Source organism: Parus major, chromosome 5 (genome assembly GCF_001522545.3).
Source record: "Parus major isolate Abel chromosome 5, Parus_major1.1, whole genome shotgun sequence".
Classification (NCBI taxonomy): Eukaryota; Metazoa; Chordata; class Aves; order Passeriformes; family Paridae; genus Parus; species Parus major.
This window is the reverse complement of record NC_031774.1, coordinates 22,941,932-22,967,036: the sequence shown is the minus strand read 5'-3', so window position 1 is coordinate 22,967,036 and position 25,105 is coordinate 22,941,932. Positions and strand designations below refer to the sequence as shown.

Sequence of the window (25,105 nt, the reverse complement as noted above, 5' to 3'; positions counted from 1 at the left end):
ATCTTTGCTTACCACAAAGTAGCAGAAATTCCTTTAAGTCATACTTCTAGGTTGCATTGTGATGACTTATTGCTATGCCCCTGTCTGTGACTGAGCAGTTCATTCCTTAAAGAGTTCTGAGTAAAGCTATTGGGAAAGAAAACAGATAAAGTAGTTTAAAAAAAAAACAGATAAAGTGCCTGGAGACAAAAAGGACCACTTGATATCCCAACTTCGTCTTGTTCCTCTTGAGTTTTTCTCTGCCAAGATATTTGGAGAATATCAAGGGTAAAGAGCTTTTCCAGGACAGATTCTACAATGTTTTCAGTAATGTCATTAAAATGCAGAAACAGAAACTTTGCTTCCTATGTCTGTATTTTCTCTGTTGTTCAGAGAAGATAATTTACAGCAGTATTGCTGCTCAGAGAAGATGGTTGATAATTGATAGTTGAGGTTCTACTAAAAACATGCCACAGAAGTTTCACAAAATGTGATATTGTTTACATGTGAGAGTTAAAGTTTCTTTCAGTTTATTATTCCTTAATTAGTACTTACAAGTATGATTTTCCTTTTATATAAATTGCATACCTGCTTTTTTTCTTGCTGTTGTAATGTTTTTATGTTCTTACTGCCGTTTGGAGGGCTAATAGATAAAATTTCCCTGCTCTGTTCTTGCAATGTGAAAGACTGGGAAAAAAACAGATATATTGCTGGACTTTGAATGTGACTCTGAGATGCCAAAAATTACAGTGCTTAAGAAGTAATGAGGGAAACATCAAGAAAATTACCTGATTTTGCTGAGATTTACAGGTTGTTAGTAAAGATGTTATACTTTTATACAAGAAAAATCTAAACATTTATGCTGCAATACGGAAAGATTTTAGTACAGTAATAGTAATTCTATGATGGCCTTAGGATGTAAACATTAACTGAAATGGAAACCTTATTCTGAATATGCCCCAGAAAGCAATCAATTCAATTTTTTTAATATAAAATGACTATTATTAAAATTTTCATTGGAATGCTCAGTAAACTTCTTGAATACTCTGAGTATCTCTGATTTTTAGAGTTTCTGAGGCCCTTCAGTTTCAGAAAGTTTCTGTTTTCAGGTTGGTTTCAAATACTGTAGGGAATAAGGTAATGTGTAACTGTATTACTTTTTAAAACTTTATTTTTCTCCTGGTTCTTTCATGAATTCTATGAACTATGAATGGTGGGATTGGAAAGAATTATTTTCTGGATATCTATTAAGCATAATTATTGGCAAGTAGTAATGCTGCAGTAAAATCTCATTTTGCCAAAAGGATCTTCCTATCATAAAGTATTCAGAGAAATCAGCTGCAGGGGGCATGGGTATCAAGAGTAAGAAGTGAAATTAAACAAGAGAAATGGAGCTGAATGAAGTAAGTGAAAAACCCAGTATGATTTACAAGGTGCACTTTAGCTATTGCAAACTGCAATTCTGTAGAACAGCAGTTCTGTATGTTCACAGAAAAAGTGTTAGAGATCACAGTCTTCGGGAATTGTGGAGATCATTGCTGCTGACAGCCATTTGCAGGTTTGGGATGGTGGGATGCATTTTATAAAATTGGATTTCTGGTGTTACCCTTCCTTTAGTTGTTTTGTTTATCCCACAGTTAAAGTTCAGGTTGTGGTTTGTTTTTTCTCTTCAGTCTTGCCGGTTGAAGCTCCCTTCCCAAGCACTCTCGGAATCTTACGGATTTTCCTAAGCGACACACAAACCATTTAATGAGTAGTTCTTTGCCATTGATAGGCAGCTTTGTTTGTCAGTGTTCCCCCTTAGAACAGAATCATAGACTCATTTATGCTGGAAAAGACCTCTAAGATGTTCTACTCCAACCATTAATTTTTGATACTCTTGTACTTTTTTGTGTGTTTTTCATCTCTCTGCTCTTGTGAGCGTATGGCTGTGTTTTTATACTCATGAAGATAGAGATGTGTGGATGACCATGACTGCACAGAACGTTGAGGATTTTTGGGAATATAATTAAGGCCATTAAGTTGCTTTTCTGTGTTGTATATTCCTGGTTATGCTTTTGACACTCTTACTTTTCTTGGTTGTAGATTGGACTTGGCAGACAGTTCCAAGCAGATTCTGTTCCTCACGGCTGATGGGATAACTGACCACTGCATCAATGAACAGAAATTCCTTGAGATGACATAGAGAGGGGCATCCAGGACAATGGTGCAGAAAAAGAAAACCTGCTCTCGGCTACTTGACTATCTTGTGATCATTGGAGCCAGGTAAGGTAAAACAGTCCAACAGAGCTTTTGCTTGGGCAGTAGAGGGGGGATAAATAGCCTTGCATCCACTGGTGAGACCTTGCCTGACGCTCAGGAAGTGCTGTCTGAAGTGTGTGCAGAGTGCTCCCCTGAGGGGAGCACCTACTTGAGCCAGGGCACTTCTTGAAAGATACTAGTGCAATCAAAGTTTTTAAATGTGTGGTCTTCAGACTTCTTTTCAAGGATCTGAAAAGGGTGACTAAAAAAAGCTAATTTATCTATCACTCTCTGGTAGTCTGTGTATCTGAACTTTGCTTCTGCTAGCATCAGGACAGAGGGATTCACAAATTGGAAACACTGAAAGCTAAATGCAAGTACAAGACAAGTTTTCTACTACTTTTATTACTAGTAATGTACTACTAGTAGAAAAATGCTACTTATCTAGCTTTTGAAATGTAGTCTGTAAACTCAGTTTAGAAAAAAATCTGGAACTTGCTTTACTTGGCTGTTTCTCCCTCTAATACTTATTTATCCTCATAGGAATGACATGAATGCTTTCTGGTTTTAAATTGTTATTAATAGATAAAATGTTATGCATATTTACTTAAAGCACATATGAAATGAAGGGTTGATGTGTTCTGTTTGTCAAACATATAGGTGCTCAGTAAATGTTATTTTTTCCTTATTCAAAGTTTATGCAGTAGCTTTCTGCAAATTCTATGTAATGGGTGTATGCCAAAGTCTATTTTGGTTTCACTTCTAAATATCAGAGGTTCATGTGCATCAGCTTGTTGCTGTACCTCTTGCTTTCTTTTCAGAATACTTTGAATGCAATGTTTAAATAGGCTGAGTGGAGGAAATTACATAATCCTGACTACTAGTTTTTTTATTATTGCATTTTACGGACAGAACACTGGAACAGTTTAATACTTCTTACTGTCTGTAGAAAAACAACCAAATTTTCTGTATGTGTGTCACCAACTAGGAAGAGGAGCTAGAAATGTTGGCTGCCTCCTCCAGTGAAGCTTATGGTATCTGATGCTCTCACTTAGAAATTTGCTACTATCGCTTCTGGACTCCTACAGTTCTCTTGCTTTTTGCCATCCCATGCTGGTTAGACTGATACTGCTCAGAGGTGCTGTCTCATTTGGCACTTTGGCAAATGACTATGATGAGAGATGGAGCTGGCTGAAGTAGCTTCTCCTACAAAGCCATTAGGAGCTCCATGTGGCCTTTATTGTTACAACTTGTTATCCACTGTGCACAAAGTGCAATGCTTTTTGGGGCTTCTAGGTTCAAACTTTCTCCATGTCTGAGAAAACTCTGTTCTTGTAGCTAACATTACAGCAAAGATGTGAAATGGTGATACCTGCACTCGTACTTTGTTGATGTCATTTTTTGGACCATTTGCTGCCAAATGACTATCTAGACTGTCTAGATAGTACCAGCATTATTTGACATTTCTTTTTAGGCAGATGATGCATTAATTGTGTCCATTAACATATAAAAGCATTCTAGTGTTTCTTTTTTTTTTCATACAGTATTTCAGTATCTAACTCTGCAGGTAGTATAAATCTTTTTACCAGTTTTATTATGAAAGCATTTTTCCTTGTTTTAAATAAAATATTAGTTTGGAAGAATTAGTCAGCAGAGCCATTTACACCAGTGATTTTCTTTTGTAAATTATGAGCATTCTATTACTACTTGTTTGAGTACATCTCATATATGAAAAAAGCAAGTGTCATTTGTATTTTGAAATAGTCAAAAGCATAATATCTTGGAAGAATCTAGTGGAAAATTAGGAAACAACAGTATTGCCTTTCTGTCTTCATGTTTCTGTAGTGATTTGTGGTACAAAGATTAGTGAGTCACAGTGGTAAATAGCTGTGCATGTTACCATAGAGTTTTTATATAAATTACACTCTAAATTCCAATCTGAAAATCAAACACATATGTTTGTGTGGTTGCTAGAACTTTTTAATGAAAATGTTTTTAGGATGGGGTCCATATCACTCCACTGTTTATCTGAGTTCTTCCCTTGTAAATTCTTGTTTTCCCAGTTAAGAATTGATACTGGATTATCTAATTTAATTTTGCATCTTGTTCATAAATGGCTGAAATCTAGGAGCTTTTCCTCTGACTGTGTATTTGGAGAGGGACAGTATGTTTCCTACCAAAGTGTCGCCCAGAAACCTGTGCAGTTAAATTAATTTTGAAAATCAAAGTCAGAGCAACATGACAATACAGTGTTCTCCTGGGAACTACATATTCCTGGAAGGCCTTTTCTTAATCAGATTTGAACAGGCTCCTTGTTAATGATTGTAGAAGACTTAGACTCCTTTACTTAACCTTTCTGCCTTATGCTGCTGAGTGAGCTTTGTGGCTAGTGGCTGAGAAGCTGCACTTTCCCTGGATAGTAGGGAAGAGAGGAAACAAATATGAAGCTGAGTCCACAGGCTCCTGACACATTAATAGGAAGTTCCCAGAAATATTTATTATTAGTCAACTATGTCTGGGTTTTTTTTGTTTGTTTCTTTGGTAGGCACCCAAGCAGCGATAGTGTTGCTCAGACTCCTGAACTGCTGCGGCGTTACCCTCTGGAAGACCACGCAGACTTTCCTCTCCCACCCGACGTCGTGTTCTTCTGCCAGCCAGAAGGATGCCTGAGCGTGCGGCAAAAGCGCATGAGCTTCCGTGATGACACCTCCTTCGTCTTCACCCTCACAGACAAAGATACGGGGGTCACTCGCTATGGAATCTGCGTCAACTTCTACCGCTCCTTCCAGAAGCGGGTACCCAAGGAGAAGGGAGAAGGCACGGGGGGACATCGAGCTCGAGAGGGACAGAAGATCCCTAAATCTGGGGATGTGTCAGCACCCCAAGAGGAAGTGGGCACTGAGAGTTCAGAGAGCGGTTCTTCGCTGCAGGCTCCCAGTGCAGAGTCTACCCCTGACGTGAATCGATCCCCGCGCAGTAAGCGCCTGGCCAAAGGCAGCCATCGCTCTCGGAACAGCACTCTGACTTCTCTGTGCATCCTTAGTCATTATCCCTTCTTTTCCACCTTCCGTGAGTGTCTCTACACCCTCAAGAGACTTGTGGACTGCTGTAGTGAGAGACTGTTGGGCAAGAAGTTGGGGATTCCACGTGGGGTGCAGAGGTACGTTGAGAGGGAAGAGCTTTTTCCTCCTAGTGTTTGTGTTCAGTGCTGCAGTTTATTTACATGGTGAATTGTGGCTGCAGATGTGGTTGCAGAAGCAGCCAGAGACCAAGGGTTGGCCTTTTTCACTGTTTTAACCCAGGTTCACAGTAGGAAAAGGAAATTTTTATAACAATTTCTTTAAAACTTCTCTCTCTGATTCTGTAATCTGGTATAATTTTCATTTTTGATGCTCCTAAGGAGGCACTACCCTTCTGACCACTGAAGCTGAGTGCTGACTGCTGTTACCGTTGCTTTGGCATTTAAGCTCTGTGGCAGTATATGTCAGGACTGATTCTCTGGGAAATTAGAAGCAGCCAAGAAATAACAGAGAGAATTTCCACTTGGGGCAGGAGGGAAATGATGAAAATGTGCTTAACAAGCTTATGAAACAGTCTGAACTTCAGCGTGGGAGAGAAAAGACTAGAGAAGCAGGATCAGCTGAAATAGGTCAAAGTACAATATTTGAAGGAGAGAGGGAGGAGAGGTAGAAAACATAGTCGTCTAGGAAACATGGGAATGGTTGTTGGTAACAGCAAATTGACAGGAACTTGGTGTATATTTAATACAATGGAGTAAACATAATCTATCTGCTGTTACAGTGTGGAGTATGTAACAAAAGCAGTTGCACTGTAGGGTATGGAAGGAACAATGTTTCATGTATTCCATATATCTGTGCTGCTGTGCCTGACATCTCCATTCCAGGATGGTGTTTTCCTGTCCAATGTACTAGTTGAATAGAAAAAGTATGAAATGAATCTCTGGAGAAGCAGAGGATTATCTCAACAGTTTGAGGGACTGCACTGTGAGATTGTACATAATGTGAGTTAAGTAGCTTGGTACACTCCAAATTAAACTTGTCAAAAGCAAAAAATGACAGGATTATAATTATGATAACTTTTATCTTTATAAGCTCTTTACATTTTGTGTGAAATGGAAAATGTGTCCTACTCATGGAGCCCTGGCCTGCTTCTTGGGCTACTGCCCTGGAATATTTCTAGGAGAGTGTTCTGGGCTAGTATGACTGATTCCTGCATTAGCAAATTAATCACTTGAATCTACTGATGGAGAATAAATTATTTTGTCAGAGCAAAACTTCTCCTCCCAGTGGAAGTATGTGTTAAGGAATGTTATTTTGTCACTTGGTTTAGCCTGATAATTCTTGAGGAAAAAATACCCCACTGAATTTCATGATTTTCCTCAATTTGGTGTTTAAATGACGTGTGGTATTTGAAAAATTTGCTCTTATTGGACATAATTCTTAAAGAGAATAATTGAGTGATGGATGAGGATGGCAAGAGAAGGAATATTGAGCATACATCTCTGGGAAGAGTAAAGCAGCAGGTTTGAATTACCATGTGGTGACATGGAAAACTAGAATTGTTTTGAAGTGGTAGCAGAATAAAGGTGAAACTGAATCCTTACAGCTGGCAAAAGGTGGAGCTTACCTCTTGGAAGCCTAATGTGCCTGACAAGTAGCTAAAGCAAGAGTGGATGATGAGAAGCATCACAGTTCCTGAGAGCTGTATCATGTACTCAGTCTAATCTCAAACTCCCCTTATTTTGAGCCATCCAAGTGTTTATCAATTATTCTTTGTGAAGCCTCCAGTGTCATAATATTTTTTTCCTTTTCTTTATTTTTTTTTAAAGTTGTGAACTGTAAGATAGAACCTCCAGTTTGAACCCATAGCTTTCTAAGGGCTCAAGATATTTATCAGGCTGAAGTTATTTGGGAAGGTGCTACAGGGTAAAGGGCTGAAGTGAACAAGACTCTGTGGTTCCCTTCTCAGATCCAGGTCTGAGTTTTGAAGCTCTGAAGGCCCTGAGCAATGCTGTACATGCTTTTTGGCCAGCCTATGAGCTACAGTTCTTCAATTGGCATCTTAGGGTCTGGAAAACTTGCTGGCTATTTTGCTCAGGTACCTAATTTTTTTCCACAGCTTTCAGAGATTTAGCTGTAATAGATCCAATTTTCCTATGGGTTATTCAGCTCTTAAGAATGATACTGGGCAGTTTAGAACAGAATGATGAAAGGTATTTTATCATGCCAAAATATCTAGGAGATCTTGGATGTGGTATTTTTATTATCTTAGTTTTCATTCCTATTCTAGCAAAGGTTTGTAGACTGCTAGAAGCAGAGTCCTGCAGTCAATCTGCTACAGTTCTGGATGAGACAGGAGAGTATCCTGTGTGCCCACTGAATTTCGGGCAGGAGGGTAATGAGAGTTCTTCAGAGATCTGGACCTGACTGAATCCTTTAAATGTGTGAATGAAGTCTGAAGTGGCATATTTGTGTGGATTCCTGCCACAGAGAGATTTATTCTTCCTCACATTGTGAGTTATGTCAGGAAACTTAAATGCCTATCTTCCATTCCTTTGTGTGACCAAATGCTTATGAGTTGACTCTTCTAGTCCTTGTCGGATCTACCCTTTCTCTGGAAGAGCCTTGCGGAAAGGCTGTCAAGTGAAGTTCTTGGAGTGTTAATCTTGGCGTTCTCCCTGTCCAGGGATACAATGTGGCGGATTTTCACAGGCTCCCTCCTGGTGGAAGAAAAGTCTAGCGCCTTGCTTCATGACTTGCGGGAGATCGAGGCTTGGATATACCGCCTGCTCCGCTCACCCATGCCCGTTGCTGGGCAGAAGCGGGTGGATGTGGAAGTGTTGCCACACGAGTTACAGCCAGCTTTGACCTTTGCTCTTCCTGATCCATCCCGCTTCACTTTGGTGGATTTTCCATTACATCTGCCTTTGGAGTTACTGGGAGTGGATGCTTGCCTGCAGGTGCTGACCTGCATCCTTCTGGAGCACAAGGTAAGGAGGGACAAGGTGATCTTTGGTGAGTATGTAGGAAGTTCTGCCCTCTTTCAAACCAGGGTAGACTGGATATGTAGAACAGCTGTCTCTCTGCACTGGCTGGAATGAATTTTGTGTGTGGAGAATGGGGGGAATAAATAGCTTCTTCTGAAGTTCCTGTTTTGAAGAGTTCTGTTCCCCCTCAAAAAAAACACCCAAAGCTTGTTTTCAGACAGATTGATGGAGGGTTACCAGTTCACAGCCATCAAATTTGAGTCTGCAGAGATCACAAAATCTGTGGTCTTTTTATACACCTGAGGGGAGTATTAGAAGTGAATGGTTGCTGCAGTGCTAATGGGAGTTTCTTGATTGCAGGTTGTATTGCAGTCCCGAGATTATAATGCACTTTCAATGTCTGTGATGGCCTTTGTGGCCATGATCTACCCATTAGAGTACATGTTCCCAGTGATCCCTCTGCTTCCCACCTGCATGGCCTCTGCAGAACAGGTACATATTTTTCCTTTATTGGTCTTTCACAAAAGATGTTTCTGTGATGTCTAAAACTCAGTTAGTTGTAGTCCTTTTTTTATTCACTGTCTTCTCAGAGATTATCAAAGTCTGCCTTGCAAAGAACATTGCTTGAGAGTGACTATTTAAATCATAGGTAACACCACTTATGTGGGATATCTTCAGAGTGAAGATACTCAGTGAATAGAATGATTCAAAGCAGTAGTTCACAAACAATGGCTGAACGACCATAGATTGACAATATTATGATGATATTTACCCCCTCCCTCCTCAAAACTGAGTATTAAAGTTTGTTGAGGAGGGTCCAGAGCAATATTTAAGGATGCTTGAGGGCTCTTTGATTCAGAGTTCAGAAACTATTGCCTGCAATCTCAGAAATATGAAGTGTTGTGTTACTTCAGCTGGGAGCCTGGGTTTTGCCATTAGTCAGCTCTTTGCAGGAACTCATTATTCTGCTTGGAAAGATAGAATTCAGACCATATTATGACTTCGGTGCTATCCTGATGATATCCTGATGCTGCAGGTTTGTTCTTGTACCCCTCCTTGGAGGTGGCCAACAGTTCTAGATTAAAAGAATAAATTAGCCTCCCAAGCCACTGGTCTCAAGCTGCTATGTGCCTGGTTGATTCAAACCTTTTTCCTCTGCTCATTCCCTTGTCATGAGCAACCTGAATTTCCCCATAGGTTTTTCACATTCATCTGAAAAAATGTGTCTATCTTGTACTTCTTAGAGATGTTATTATTTTGAAACCAAATTACTACTACAGGCATAAGGGTAAAGTCCTTGTATGTGACTATTTGCAATGGCACAGACTCAGTTTGAGCTGAGTATGTATTCATCCATGACTTCCTGCTTTTCAACTTAGGCTCTTACTATGAACATTTGTTTTTTTTTTATGGTCCATAACAGACATGGCAAACTGTTTCTGAAGAGCCATGTAGCCATATAAATTATGTCCTGGGTGGGAGTGGGGCATGGAACATGGGAGATGGAAATGTATTTTCTCCTAGGTGAAAATTGAGGCTTTCTGTGTGGGGGATTTTATTAACTTTTTTTTTTGTCTTTTTTTTTTTTTTTAATACTTCCATTGTACAGTATTAATTACTTATTTATCAATGCCTTTTGTGTTGTCTACTCTGCTATAAACATACTGTAGTCAATAAATAAATATTTGGGAAGAACATGGTGATATCAAATGCAGATCTTGTCCTTAGTAAAGTCTGTCTTTCTCTCAGTTGCTTCTAGCCCCTACACCTTATATCATTGGTGTTCCAGCAAGTTTCTTCCTTTACAAACTGGATTTTAAAATGCCTGATGATGTATGGCTTATTGACCTGGATACCAATAGGGTAAGTGGCACCCGTAAGAACTGGTGTCTGTTTCCAGGAACTGTGTAGTGTCACTAGTGTATTCACTGAGAATTTAGTAATGTCTGCCCTCAGACTGCCTTTGCTACGTCCATTTTAAACTTTAGGATTCCATTCCTTGTTGTGTCTCAAGGTCCCCATGTCTTTTGCATTTGGCATCATTTTTCAGTTAATTGATTTGACTCTATCATTAGAAGGTAAATCTTCAACCAAATGATAGAACTTTCTTCTTGACTTATTGTCAGACTGTGTTTACAGCCCTACCTAAGAAATCCAGTCTGTTAAGAGTCTTCCCATTCAAGTGGGGCTATGTGTCTCACTTTCTACAAGGGTATGAGCAAGGCTAATTCAAGGAAAATGTGTGTAACATCATCTACGTGATGGAAAGTGTGGGTCAATTAAAATTTCTCTTTTTTGTGGTAAATGATAAAGTAACTCAACTGTTTATTATATTGTAAACAGTAACAACCATAAAGAAGTGAAAAGCAGTTGTCTGTGTCTGAGAATGTGGGGGGTTTTTTAATTCTTAATTTACTTTTGTGTTTTATTCCTTGGTGTCTGGAGTGATCTTGGTGCTGGAGATTCAGAGGGTTCTGTTTTGGAAGTGACTACACCTGGAGAATTTTTAGTGTGTTGTTGTGCTTTATTCCAGGTGATTGTTCCCACAAATGCAGAATCATTGCCAGCACTGCCAGAACCAGAGGCTTCAGAGCTGAAAAAGCATCTGAAACAGGTAATGTGCACTTTGTGGAAAGGACTCTGATTCAGTAGAACGTAGCATATGTAGTGTTGCCCAGCTCTTCTGCTATAGTGGATAAGAATGGAAGTCAGTGAATGTAAAGCTGAAATGTCCCTGTACTCAACAGATGGTTTTTTATTTTTACTGTTGTTTGGGGCTAACTTGTTTCCAGTTGATGCAGAAAGTTCCAGATTCCTCCTTTACGTTTGCCATATGGGCTTTAAACTCTGACTTGATCCATCAAGCTATGATCATCTTTGTTTCCCCTCCATTCACAGATCTGTGTGTGAAGTGTCAGTCTCTCCTCTCAGGTCCTGCTAAGCCATTAATCAGCTTGGGTCATCCTGGCTGATCGTGTCAAGCAGGTTTTATCTCTTTATTTCTGTTTTCCTTATGCACGCTGCATGCAGTATCTAAAGGTAAAGTGTGTACTAATGTGATGAGGTTTGCTCTTTCTCTTTCCTCATAGACAAGGAGAGGAAAGTGTGTAACCTCTCTGATATCCTGGTACCTGCTGTCAGCACAGATGGAAGTGATGTGTTGCCTGGAGTTTTGTTAGATCAGCCTTCCCCCTACTGCTGCCTCACCCCCTTGCAATTTCAGGCACTATTTAGCAAAACTTTCTCACTACTGCAAAGGCAAACTTGAGTATCAGAAGAACAAGTTGCAATTTTTATCAAGACAAATTTAAAATTCTCAGAGTGTTCACCCAAGGTCAGCTTACATCCCCTGTGTATGGACAGTGTCATTAAGGGTTTGCCATTGGCAGAGGGGTACTGCTGGTACGAAGTAGACAAACTGTGGTCCACATTACTAACATTAACACTTCTGTGTGCCTTTGCATCTTAGAGTCAATAAATGAATTTCAGGATATCTGATTTTAAACTGTTGTAGAAAGTTCTTAGCTGCATCATTAAGGACAACAGGCTTGACTGTTTCTAAAGTGGCCAGATATGAATGTTTGGGGGTGGGGCAGTCACACCTCTTTCCTAAGATGTGTCTATTTTGTGGTCCCTTTTGTTTTCCTCTCATTCGTGATATTTGGTAGTAATAGATATTTTTTTTTCCTTCCATCTGTTTCTCTGTGGTCATGTGTTCGTCTTGGCTCTGATGGGCTGCTGTGGTGTTATCATATGATCTTCCATCTTGCCTCCAGTGTCTGGTTAGCATGACTGCAATCACTCAGAAACAGCTGCTCACTCCTGACAACAAGGTTCTTTATTTTATTCTTTTCCCCTCGATTTTCCATTTTACCTTTTTCCTTTGGAGTATGTTTTATTTGTTTCTTTCTTTGTTTTGGTTTTATTTATTAATTTATTTTTTAAATTAAAAGATGATGCCTTGGTGGGCAAATGGGATAAATGAGGAAGATTTAGGATAGGTTTAGGAGACCTGGTCTGGGTGTCCAGGACTGATTCACCACTTGTGCTGCTCCTTGAAGACTTTATGAGTGTTGAAGAGGTAGCTTTATGGACAGATGAAGACTTCATTCAAATGGAAAATGGAGGTTTTCAGGGATACAAGCAGATGTTTGTGTAGAGGTGTCTCAAATTACTGGTCGAATAGCCACCTTTAAGGGCAAGTTTCAAGGCCTCTAGTTCCCAAGATGTATTCAAATCACACATGAAAATAACTCTACAAGCAGTAGAGTGCAGTGCCGTTCTACTAGTGGTTCAGTTAGGACTCTGTTTTCATGTCATGAATGATCTAGCAAAGTGGAATTCTGTGCTACTCCTTGACTGGTTCCAGGACTGTTTCAGCACTGAGGAGATCATTTTGACAATCAACATAAAGGAGGGCCTAGAGATACTTGTTGACTCAGCATGGAGGTGGTTTAAGACAAATTAATGGAGCATGCATAATTGTTGCAATTGCCTAGAGGGCTGGGTAGCTCTGATCTTTTGTTCCTTAAATAACTGTTCTTGCTGAATGTGTGCATAATGTCCTTCAATAGGCCCTGGCCAGCATGAGCCTGAATACTCAGCCCATTCTTAATCTAGAGAAGTTTCATGAGGGGCAGGAGGTGCCTCTGCTGCTGGGAAGACCACAGAATGATTTGCAGTCTACTCCCTCCACAGAATTCAACCCTTTGATCTATGGAAACGATGTGGACTCTGTCGATGTGGCTACCAGGTAAGGCTTAACAGGAAGATAGCATTGAGTCTTCATAAAAGTTTGCACTTGAGGGCAGTATAAACATTTGTGTGAGTGAAACAGCATCTGTCAGGTACTGTTTTAGATTTTACTCGACATCATGTGGGGAAAAATAGCAGTAATCACAGTGTTTATCTCATATCTGTTACCTGCATGAACATAACTGTATCTTGAGGGGGTGTTTTACTTGCATTTTCCTATAGATCATCCACTTTACCTGGATTTGTCAGTCTGTATCCTCATCTTAAATCAAAAGAAAAAAATACAGAAAAAAAAAAGCTGGGGACTTATTTGTTACCTCAGCTAGTAGAAATGAGAATGATATCCTTCTCTGAATGGGTGTTTGTGTTAAGATGGTGAATTAGAACAAAGTGGTTTCTTGGGTCTTGGTTTGTTTGGATTTTTCTTTTATTTTTTGCAAGACAGCTGTTTTCTAAGAAGAGTTAGGTTACCATTCTTCAAAGACTTGAAACATTGTCTATGGCATGCCTTTTAAGGGTCCTCTTTGTACTTTTTTATTATGCGCTGTGTTTTCATCTCATATATATTGTTCTCTGCTTCTTTTTAGGGTTGCTATGGTGAGATTCTTCAACTCACCAAATGTTTTGCAAGGATTCCAAATGCATACTCGCACTCTTCGTCTCTTCCCACGACCAGTGGTGGCCTTCCAGGCAAATTCTTTCCTTGCCTCTAGGCCGAAGCAAACGCCTTTTGCAGATAAGCTTTCCAGAACGCAGGCAGTAGAATACTTTGGAGAATGGTCACTCAACCCTACTAATTATGCTTTCCAAAGAATTCATAACAGTAAGTGTTGGTCTTGCCTTTCCTGCACTTGGATATAATGCAGGAATTTAAAAACCAGGCATTCTGGGGAAGGGTTTAATTTTATACCATATTTGTCCTGCTGGGGAGGAAAATCTAGTTCAAGGAATATTTTTCTCTTTTTATGTATGGCCTCATGGGTTTCTCCCAACTTAGCCCTGCTATTGGCGAGTTGCTCCTTCAATTAATTTTTCCTCTTGTTTGATTATGGAGAAGTCATGTAGGCTTCTTAAAGACTGTCCTTTTGTGCAATACCCAGTAGAGGGTAGCGTCACTGTGCATGAAGCCTTTGACACCAGTAAATGAGTTTGATTAACTCTCTCGGTTTTTTTGTGCAGACATGTTTGACCCAGCCCTAATTGGTGACAAACCCAAGTGGTATGCTCACCAGCTGCAACCCATCCACTATCGAGTCTATGACACCAATTCACAGCTGGCTGAAGCCCTGAATGTCCCAGCAGAGAAAGAAACAGATTCTGATCCCACTGATGACAGGTTAGTGGGGAACATGTCCGTAGTCACATGAGAGTTATTTCAGATTGCTGGACTTCTCCCACTTCTCATTTGCAGCCTTTTCCTGTAGCCTGCCAGGCTGTTGTTTTATTTTTTGTCTGGGCAGAATACTGACACTGAAGTAAATTTTCTCGCTGCTCTGTTATCACAGCAAACCTCTTAACCCTTTGCTAGTGTATTCATTTAATGCGATTCTCCATCCTTATTTTCCGGTTTTCTTTTGCTACCTGTATGCCACTTGACATTTGTCATTTCCTCACACCCTAATTCTCTTCTCCTCTCTTCTACGCTATTCTTTCTCTGGTTATTTCTGTCACTGTACCACAAATACTCCCACCCATCCTACTGCTCTTTCTAATCTCTGTTCCCTATCCATAGTTACGCAAAGCTTGTTAGTACTACCCACTGCCTGTGACCACCTTGTGTGTTCAGTAAAATGAAAGGAGACTTTATATAGTAGCTTTTGGCCATATTTCTTGGAGTTTTGTGTCCAGTTTTATTCCTTTTCATTCCTTGCTGGTTTGTGAGATCTTTCAGCCTTGGACTTGCACATATTTTGCATTTTACACAGCACCAGTGGTCCTAACAGAATGGGATTTATCACTAGTGTAAAAAGAAAACGCTTTTACTTGTGATTCCCAGTTCCCTTGAAGTTGTCCTACATAAACTCATGTGTTTTGTGAATTAATACACTATTCTCTACTCACTTATGTTTGACCTCATTAACTTTGCTAAGAGATTTTAAATGTCTTCCCATAACTCTTCACATATGTGGAAGTTAAGTTTTTTGCTCTTCCTTTTCATGAAGCTGGCCTCTGGAATTTGTTTACAGCTACTATAATATGAGATTTTTAGGAGGTCCATGAGAACAATGCTGATTCACATCCTTAAAGTGTCAGAGCCTGCTATTGCTTTGATGCTGCCACTCATCTCTCTCTCTCACCTGTTGTGGCAGTGGCAGTGACAGTGTCGACTATGACGATTCAAGTTCCTCCTACTCCTCTCTTGGTGACTTTGTCAGTGAGATGATGAAATGTGACATTAATGGTGATACCCCAAGTGAGTAACTTTTGCTTTTACTTTCCCAAGGTCCACATAGGTTCTAGTTCCCAATTAATCTGCAGCACTTTGGGAAAAAGGCCTCCCCTAAATCCCTGAATCAGAACAAAGTATTGTTCCATTGTGGTTTTGCTCTGAGGTAAAAGTGTGTGGGTAGACTGAAAAAGGACATTTCTCCTGCTTATAAACAACTTCTTCCAAAGGACACTGTGAAGAGGAAGAACAGAAATAGGTGCTGCTGAACAAAACTGGTTCACTAGATCTGGAAACAACCTGCTGCTGCCAGTAGTAAATACTGTGCAATATGGACAGCAGAGTGTGAGCTCCCTCCTGCCCCTGCATGTTGGTCTTCAGTGCTAGCTTTTATTCTATCCTAGTGGGGGCAGAAAAATGCATTCCCTGTGGTTTATATGGAAGCTACATATAAGCTTCATATATAAGCTGTTACATATAACAAAGCCACTCACTTTGTTCAATAAAATAAATCTAGGAGTCCCAAAACATTTCCCACATCCTAAGGACAAGAGGTAATAATCATAAGCTGTAACAAAAGAAACTCTACTTGGACATAAGGAAAAGAACTTAATGCTTATTGTACTTGAAGAAGTTCCCAGAATCACTGGAGAATGTCAAGCCCTTCAAAACTTTCAAAAATTCAGTGGGACAAAGCCCTGAGTAACTTGCTTTAATTTTGAAGGTGCTTCTGCTTTGAGGAGAGAATTGGAATGGATGACTTCCAAAAGCCCTTTACAACCTAAATTTTTATGCAGGTTGATTCTGTTGAGCAGTCCTCATCTTCTAGGGAGAGTTTGTTAGATGGGCAAAAGGCTGAGGAAGACAATGTTGTTTAATGAATAATGATGTGTTTGCAGACGTTGACCCCCTGACTCATGCAGCCCTTGGTGATGCTAGTGAAGTGGAATTTGATGATTTTCAAGAATATTCAGGGGATCCTGATGAACAGACCATGGACAGTGAGAATTCCCAAGAGAATAACCAGCCTCGTTCAAGTTCCAGTACTACAGCCAGTAGCAGCCCCAGCACTGTCATCCATGGAGTGAATCATGTGTGTACTGAGATGAGTTCAGCCTCAAGATCAGCGTATTAGGATATAAAGAATGGGAGAATACAAGTGGTTCTTTCTGAGAAGGGCAAAAACTAATAGGACTGTGACACCATGCACAGATTAAATTGCATGCTCACCCTGGACTTTCTGAGCAAGGTGGGGTTTGCTGGTACCCTTATGCTGGGATAGACCATTCCTGTACAAAGAGTTCCAGTGCATTGAAAAATGCAGCATTAGCAGGGAGAAATGGTCCAGGTTGGGATTGCAGGAACTGCTTTTACAGAGTATGGAAAGACCTGATGTCTTTAGAGGAACAGAGAGTGGGGTGGGGAAACTCACAAATTTGTGGTCTTTTAAGAAGAATGGGAACATGGTAATGGAAAGCCATTATCCTGAGCTAACATTAGTCAGAGCTGTTTTAAAGGAGAATAAGTCCCTAGAACAATGCACAAATACTGCAGTGTATATAAAATCCTAGTTTAGAGACACAGATGGTGGGGATGTGGTGGGGCCCCCTTAGCAAGCAGCAAGGACTGTGCAGATTTCCCAGTTTGAAATAATTGTTCTTGTCCTGCCCTTCAGTTGTATGTATCGCAAATTAGCGAACAGATCAATGATTTGACTGGTCCACAGGAGGCAGCAGACTCAGCAGAAATAGAAGAGAAGTTGGCTGCTGGATTTTCAAACCATCTCTCTTCCTTGCCACTGCAAGCAAGCTTTCCCAAGATAAGCTTGGATCGTCGTGAGAGTGACATCGCAGCTGGCAGCATGAGCTCCTCAGAAGGGGTGGTGAGGAAGCGGGAGTATGACAATCCGTACTTTGAACCACAGTATGGTTTTCCTACGGAGGATGAAGATGATGAGCAGGAAGAGAGCTACACCCCAAGATTTAACCAGAATCTCAATGGAAGCAGGCGAGTCCTCCTTGTCTCCTGCCCTTCTGTACAGCACTTCTGGGGTTTCTGTCTGCTTCATGTAGTTTAGCATTCATGCACTCAAATGTCTTTGGCACCTGAGATATATTGTTGATCACTTTCATTTAATATTGAAATTCTGTCAACCCTTCTGGTTTGAATAAAAGCACTTGCTTAGTCCCTCAGTTCCTTACTTTTATGTAAGTTGTAGAAGCTATGAGAATTAACGGCTCTTTGTAGAACATTCTGCTATATCATGTACTGATTCTGGAAACTGTTTTGGTAAATCTTTGTCTTCTGGGGGAAGGATACTGCAATTATTTGTTGCAACGGGTTTTTTGTTACTCTTTTCAAACCAGAACCCTTTCACCTGCAAGTCTGCCAACACCCTTTTGTAGACAAGTTTTCAGCATGTCATGAAAGGCTATAAAAGCCTGAATGTAGAGATGTTTCAGTTATTTTTTTTCTTTTCCTTGTTTGTTTGGGTGGTTTTTTTCTTTCCCAGAAGGTGCCGGTAGTGTGGTGAAAACTGGTGGGAAGGAGACCAGCATCAGTCTCCCACAACCATACAATGTGTTGGGGTGGGAAGGGGGAATGCCAATAACAATTGTACTTAATTTCTTTAAAGGTCTCAGAAGTTACTCCGGCCAAACAGTTTAAAACTGGCCAGTGATTCTGATGCAGATTCAGATTCCAGGGCCAGCTCCCCAAACTCTACTGTCTCCAACAATAGCAGCGAAGGTTTTGGGGGCATCATGTCTTTTGCAAGTATGTACAATGCATTCATTAAGCTGGTTTTATTTACTGTATCAGAGGGTACAGCGAGATGGAGCAGAGGGATGGCTAGTCAAGAGAATGAGTTGGCTGTCAAATTGTTACCAGCTCTCCAGTAGTCATTGTGGCTTACTGACAACTGCTGACAACTATTGCTTTCTATATTCTTCAGTAAGAAGGACTTTGGTATTGTGGTTAGCCCCTTGAATTGTATGGCACTTTAGGGCACAGATCAGAAATTTCTTCAGTTTCATTTTAACAAAGCATTGTGTAATTTTATGAAATTGATAAAAAAATCTTACAGTAATATGCCTTCCATGCTGTCATGTTGTGTGTTTAGGTGTTAAATTCAATTCCTTGACTGCCTACTTTCAATTATATTTTAATTAAAAAAGAAAATAATCACAGGTGTGGAACATGAATCTATAATCTCTTAATGAGTGATAGAAGACATGGCCACTTGAGTCTTGCACTACAGTAAAAAGTGGTGAAAGAAGTTTGTAGCACTGGGGAAAGTATATTTAATGTTTCTGGTAAAATAACTGTTACTAAAATAAGGCTACAAAAAAACAAAGAAACAAATTGAAATAGTATGTTGACACTTTAAATTAATAACTTGAAGTGTTAATCAACTCCTTTATCTAAATGTGATGCTTTCAGACTGTCTATGGGCTTAAGCAGATGATGATGCATAATTGTGTCCTTAAGATCTGCCTGGACCAGGAAGAATGTTTTTTCCTAATGAATGGAAAGCTTCTATTTCGAAGCATGGTTCCATGGCAGATTTACAGTGTTTCACAAGACACAGTGCACAGCCCTCACTTCAGAGTTACAGGTTTTGCAGATCTTCTGTCATCCTGTTTTCTCACGGGGCCCAGTCATTCATTTGCTCCCAAAACCAGGATCAAACTACAAGGTAGAGCTAAGGTGAATGTGATCTAAGTGCAGGAAGACAGAAGGGTTTTGCTGTTACATTTCAGACTTGAAGATGTAACATCAATTATTGTGACATGAATGCTAAGACTTATGTTTTTGTACTGTTTAGAATAATCTGAGTATAGTTGTGGTTGCAATGTAAATGAGGTCATGTTATGGTTGCGAGACTTTTGGGTAATAAAGAAGAACTTAATCATTAAGGGTCTGAAATAAGATGGTGAATTACAGGATCTTTGGGTGTGTGCAGTGAGCAGGAGGCATTTAATTGTTTTTGTCTTCTGTCATAGGCAGCCTGTACAGAAACCACAGCACAAGTTTCAGTCTGTCCAACTTAGCCCTACCGACCAAAGTTGGGAGAGACAAGAATACTCCCTTTCCCAGCCTGAAAGGTAACCATTTTTCCCTTGGTCTTCTACAGCCTTTTCAGTTCTTGTCACTTGCCAGTCTGAGGTCCTATCCCTAATAGGAATCCTGGGAGTGAAGCCTTTTGGTCGTTTGGGTAGTACCTGTGTTAAGGAGCAAGTTAATTGTTAATTGTTATGATATTTCTCAGTCAGTCTTTTTCCCAACAATTGGGCTATGTTGGGATGGGAGACTGTCCCATCTAGGCTGAGTGATACAAAACAAAACCAACATTCTTAGTGTATTTTGTTTTATTTTATTTTTAACTACTTAGTATAAAGAATGGGAGCCAAGAGGTAGGTCCTGCTTTTGTACTGTCACTATCTTCATGCTTAGCCTTAGTTAATTTATTAGAGTGATGATACTGCATTTGTAAGTGGGGGTAATGCCAACCTCCCATGGAGACTGCAGATTACGTGAGTTTCAAAGGTGTTTATCCTCTTTTCAGATTGCTGAATAGAAAATCAAGTTACAACCATGCTTTCAGTTTTATGAGAGTGAAGATCAATCCCAAGCATATGCACACAATCTTTTCATAGAACATCTCCTGTTTGTCTGCAGTAGCATTAGATGACATGTCTGAATGGGCACTAGAGAAATGGCCCTTACACCATGGGTGTTAGACAGCCTGGTCATCCTTGTACCAAATGTAATATTGCAGGGGTGACTGAGCTTGCACTGGTGTCGTAGTGTTGAGACCTTTTCAGATGCTATACTGAGGAGAGGTTTTATTTTACCTTTTGAGTTATTCTATCTGATTAGTACTTACTGCTTTTGCTTTAATATGTTGATTTTTTTTTTTCATTTATTTTTTCCTCCTCATCACTTTTATCGGTAAAGATTACTTTAATCTGGAGTTGGGAAGGGATGTGGATGAAGGTTGGTATGATGTTTTGCTGACCTTTGACCTTGTAGAAACAAAGACCTAAAGCTAGATTTTGTTTCTGCTTTGGGCTTTGTTTTTGAGACAAGTAATCATTCCCTGTGTGTAAAATGAGGAGTAACAGGACTGGTAGGGTGAAAACACTAGCAGAGATTCTGCACAGCTGTTTTTGACAACCTTTTACCAGTTGGTTATGTTTTCATGTCCAGTTGTACTGGATAAGAAACATGCTTTGTGTCAGGGTTTTTTCCATGGGTAAACTTAATGACTGATTCCATGCATTGGAAGAAAACAGTGATGGGGTTTGCCATTCCACATTCATGCTTTGTGCCTCATCTTCTGCACTTTGGTGTTCTTTTCTTGACTATTTTAATCCTGTAGGGCCTTTAATGCTACTGTGCAGATAGGAGGATGGGATTTCCATGGAGTAGCTCAGTCTGTTTTATGCATGTGCAACTGTGTGTGAGAGTGTGTGTGTGTGTTCATTTACATGTGCATGCTGGCTCACTGGGATTCCCACTGGGCACTTCAGTGGTTTTTAGATGTTTTTGTCTCTGTTGTAGAGGTACAAAGTTGCTGCATTTACTTGTTCTTGCCAAGTGTCTGTTTCTAACTGTAATGGGAAATGATGCTGGGACTCCATTTCATTGCTGCTGTTTGACCACTTTCCATCTTCTTTTTTAATTTTTATTTCATGCGCATCCATTGATATTTTTCCTTGGTGATGCAGATGGTTTTTCAGCGCCATTCAAATACAATATATGCAATGATGTCCTTGAAGATGCAATATGCTGGTTCCACTATGCCAAATTTCAAGTCAAGCACTATCTCTTCAGTTATTCTGGCCCTTGTGGTCTTGGGCTTTCAAACATCCTTCCTGCTCTGGTGTCATTTGGGTTTTATTTTGAGGGAGGGCTGGGAAGAAACTGCTAGTTGGATTCTTTTGATGCTGACAGTGGGGAGTTTAGATATTTCAGTACACTACTAATTGTATATTTTGTGTCCCAGTATTTGGGTTAAATACTATAATGGAGATTATTACTGAAGCTGGCCCAGTAAGCAATGAAGGTGGGTTCCCTACAGCATGAGCTGTGCATGATGTAACAATTTCCAGCATTCCCTGTGCCTGACTTCGGGCTACCTTTCTCGCTGGGTAACCAGTACCACATGATCTATACTAGTCACCCTCAATGCATTATGCTTTTACATACAGTGACTAATTTGAAGATGGTTCTTGTTGTGGAACTGCATGCAGAGCAGCCAAACTTTTCCTGCCTCTCACCTCCTGCTATCATTACCATCTTCTCTTTTTCTCTCTGCATTACTCCCATTACTGTTTTCTGCCGATGTGTGACGCTAGAATATGATATACGCTGCTGCTTTTTTGGAGTTTCCATTTTGTTTGAAGTCTGTTACCTGTAATTCAAATAGGTGTGTTAGCCAACTTTAGTGTTGCTTGTTACTGTGCTGGGATCAGATTGTTTTCTTTCCACCCTTTCCTTTCATTCTGTTTCCTCTCCTCTTTAGGAAACAGGCGAGCCCTTGTTGATCAGAAGTCTTCAGTCATAAAGCACAGCCCAACAGTGAAAAGAGAATCTCCATCACCTCAGGGACGAACTAGCAATTCCAGGTAATATTTTTTTCCTGCTTTTGAAGTGTACAGTGTAGTTAGAGTGGCCTCATACCTATGGCCAATGTTTCCTAAGAAGTCTAGCTGTTGAAAATTAAATAATGCTTTTCTGTTGTCCTAGACCTGGACGTGTTTTGTCTAAGAAGATTTGGTATGGATGTCTTTCACTTAATGGGACATATGCTTATTTTTCTGTGCTCCAAAATATATCCCCCTTCTGTCTGAGATCCAAAATGTTCTAGGTTTCTAATTTAACTCAGAATAAAAGTTATCCTTTTAACTGAGTGTTCTGAACAAGGTGATCTAGCCCAGTCGAGTTTTAATGCACCATGAAAGGGATCAACTGAGTACAATGAAGCAGTTTGATTCCATAAATTAATGCGAAGTGCCTTTCTCAGCCTTGGGAAGGGGCTCAGAATGGTGCAAGTAAACATTACATTACCTCTGCCTGTGCTTTCTCCTCCCTTTCTTATGTAGCAGTCATGGGTAGAGTAAATTTATTTTGATCTACTGGCTTTGGGGGATAAGTAAGGACAATAACTGTAGTTCAGACTGGGCAATGCAGCAGGTTGCACAGGAGTTTCCTTCTTACCTTTCCCTCTGTGGCAAAAGAAGCTGAGCAAACATGTGCCACACAAACCATGTGCCAAGGCTGCTGCAGTAATACATTAGTAGTGCTGCACTTCCTCTTTCAAAGAAAGCCTACAGCTCAGACATGGGGGCTGTGGGAGAAGATTGAGGCATAAAGGATTCCTGTGAATTCTGAGGGGTACTTGAAAGTGAAGGGTGGAGTGGTACCTAGAGGAGCTAGAGGAAAACCTGATTATGGCTTTTTATAGGAAATAAAGGACAGAATAAAGTATTTGATACTACACCTATGGAACAGAACTTGAGCTGTGTGCAATTACATTAGCAGCAAACAGGGCTAGATGTCAACTACTGTTGATAGAGAAGGTACTTCTTGTGTGCCCTGGCCATAGCTCTCTTCCCATGCAAGCCAAAGGAAGCAGAGGGTGACTAACTTTTGCCTGCCTTCTCTTAAATGTGTCAGTGAGAACCAGCAGTTCCTGAAGGAGGTGGTACACAATGTTCTTGATGGGCAAGGTGTTGGCTGGCTGAACATGAAGAGAGTCCGACGTCTGCTGGAGAGTGAGCAGCTCCGCGTCTTTGTACTGAGCAAGCTGAACCGCACGATCCAGTCAGAGGAGGATGCTCGACAGGATGTCATACAGGACGTGGTCAGTGCTGAACTCAGCAGGGTCCTCACACTGAGTGTCTGCTGAGGCTCAGTTCACAGGAAGTTCTTGTCAATTGTGAAAAGCTGATGTTACATCAGTTTTGGAATTTATGTTCTTGAATTACTTTCTCATTTCTGAAATAGCAGCACTAATGGGGATTTCATTACAGGAGATCAGCCGCAAAGTTTATAAAGGCATGCTGGATCTGCTGAAGTGCACTGTGTTAAGCCTGGAGCAATCATATGCAAATGCTGGCCTGGGAGGCATGGCCAGTGTTTTTGGCCTACTAGAGATAGCACATACTCACTACTATAATAAAGGTAAGAAAAGTGTTTATGAGAATACAGTATTTATGAACCAAGCAAGTTTGGGAAGGTAGCTGTTTTTGTGCCTTTTGATATTTCAGGGCTTTTCCAACACTTCCAAAATGGTGAGAATTGTACCATTGTTACTGAAGCCTTATGAAGCTTGAAGCCTGTTTTGTGTTTCTTATACACCTTACTGGACCAGAGCAAAATAATGGTCATACTGATATTTAATTGAAAGTGGGAACTCTTCAGTGGGATGCAAAACCTGGCACTTCTACAGCTGAAGTGGAAATTTTGGGACTGGGGACCTTCAGCTAAAATTGTTACAGCCACAGTCTTGGAAAGTTGTTGCAGGCAACCTCAATAGAGAGGGAGATACTTGTAATGTGGAACCATACAAGACTTACATCTCACCAACCACATTGCACTACACAATTGTTCTTATACAACTAAATACTCTTGGAGAAGAAAGTCTGAAAATATCTCTTAACTTTTCAGCTGTTTCTTAAGAATCTGATTCTTGATGCGAAATAAGAAAATGCATACTAAGGAAGAAAGCAAAAGATGACAAAAAGCTAAATCTCTGCTTAGTATCTGACTTTTCTGTAATCTCAAGTGATGGAAAGGTACTTGTTTCATTGTAGCAGAGGAGTAGCATCTACTAAACCCTTTATAGTTGGTGTTTTGGGTCTTGCATCAGGGATTTTTTATGAGTTGGCTTAGATACATCCCGTGTTCCTTTCCAGTCACTGTTGGAATGCTGAGGAAGATAAGGAAGGCTGTGCTAGTGGAACAGTCCTGAATGTGGAGAATAGGTTGATCTTGGTAATTACAATTACAATCTTGGTAATTAATTTTAGTCTGACACCGATTCTAAGGAAAATTGGAGTGGCTGATGTAAAGCTCAGTAGTTTTAGAGTGAGGACCAAATAGCATAATTTGATGGTAAATAGAGTTTTCCCAGAAAACTAATGGGGGTCATGGCAGACAAAATTTGGTGCAAACTTTTAAAGACTCTTCTCATTATTGCATAACATCTTAATTTGTAGTCAAGTTTTAGCTGTTTAGTATGCTTTAATTGTTTTCAATTTGTTGAAATTAGTATTTATTTCTAGAAATGTTTTATAGAGATTAGGCCTTACATTGATATTATTTAACATATGGTAATAAACTAGTAATCCTACAGGACATGATGGATATAGCTTGTCTAGAGTAAGCTAAATCTTAATAAAGCGTGGTTGTGATTAAGTTATTATAATATGGTCAAACTAAGTACTTGTATTTAGGAACAAGGATAGTTGGCAGTAATAGTAGGATTGGGAGATATATCCTAGGAAGCAGTCTCCTGCTGCTGTGTGTGGCCTTCCCGCTATTTACTGTGTCTGTGAAAACTGGGAAGGGGGGCACTGTGTATCTGTGAATACACATTTGGAATGCAGCTACTGTCGTGATGTGTCAGTAACAAGACCCACAGCTGAGGTAGTGCTCCCAGTGCTGGTCATCACACCCTGCAAAGTTGAGGTTTGTGAGAAGATCTACAAGGAACTGGGGAACACTTT

General features: G+C 40.2%; 1 protein-coding gene across 35 annotated transcripts in view; it reads left to right on the top strand.

The window, feature by feature from the left end:
- The first annotated feature begins 2,064 nt into the window (after positions 1–2,064).
- Positions 2,065–25,105, top strand: part of MADD (MAP kinase activating death domain) — a 54,988-nt gene continuing 31,947 nt past the window's right edge. For 7 of the 35 annotated variants that reach the window (XM_033515395.1, XM_015630587.1, XM_015630591.1 and 4 more), the window contains exons 1-20: positions 2,065–2,244; positions 4,766–5,380; positions 7,927–8,230; positions 8,588–8,719; positions 9,977–10,090; positions 10,761–10,841; positions 12,004–12,060; positions 12,802–12,980; positions 13,570–13,805; positions 14,162–14,318; positions 15,289–15,395; positions 16,268–16,461; positions 17,044–17,375; positions 18,004–18,143; positions 19,373–19,474; positions 20,328–20,366; positions 21,379–21,438; positions 21,898–22,000; positions 23,052–23,238; positions 23,408–23,558. In XM_033515395.1, coding sequence (XP_033371286.1) covers positions 2,183–2,244; positions 4,766–5,380; positions 7,927–8,230; positions 8,588–8,719; positions 9,977–10,090; positions 10,761–10,841; positions 12,004–12,060; positions 12,802–12,980; positions 13,570–13,805; positions 14,162–14,318; positions 15,289–15,395; positions 16,268–16,461; positions 17,044–17,375; positions 18,004–18,143; positions 19,373–19,474; positions 20,328–20,366; positions 21,379–21,438; positions 21,898–22,000; positions 23,052–23,238; positions 23,408–23,558 — 3,352 coding nt within the window. In that variant the 5' untranslated portion in view covers positions 2,065–2,182. The remainder of the gene's footprint in view (positions 2,245–4,765; positions 5,381–7,926; positions 8,231–8,587; positions 8,720–9,976; positions 10,091–10,760; positions 10,842–12,003; positions 12,061–12,801; positions 12,981–13,569; positions 13,806–14,161; positions 14,319–15,288; positions 15,396–16,267; positions 16,462–17,043; positions 17,376–18,003; positions 18,144–19,372; positions 19,475–20,327; positions 20,367–21,378; positions 21,439–21,897; positions 22,001–23,051; positions 23,239–23,407; positions 23,559–25,105) is intronic. The other 28 variants (XM_015630610.1, XM_033515398.1, XM_033515397.1 and 25 more) reach the window with 14 other exon arrangements.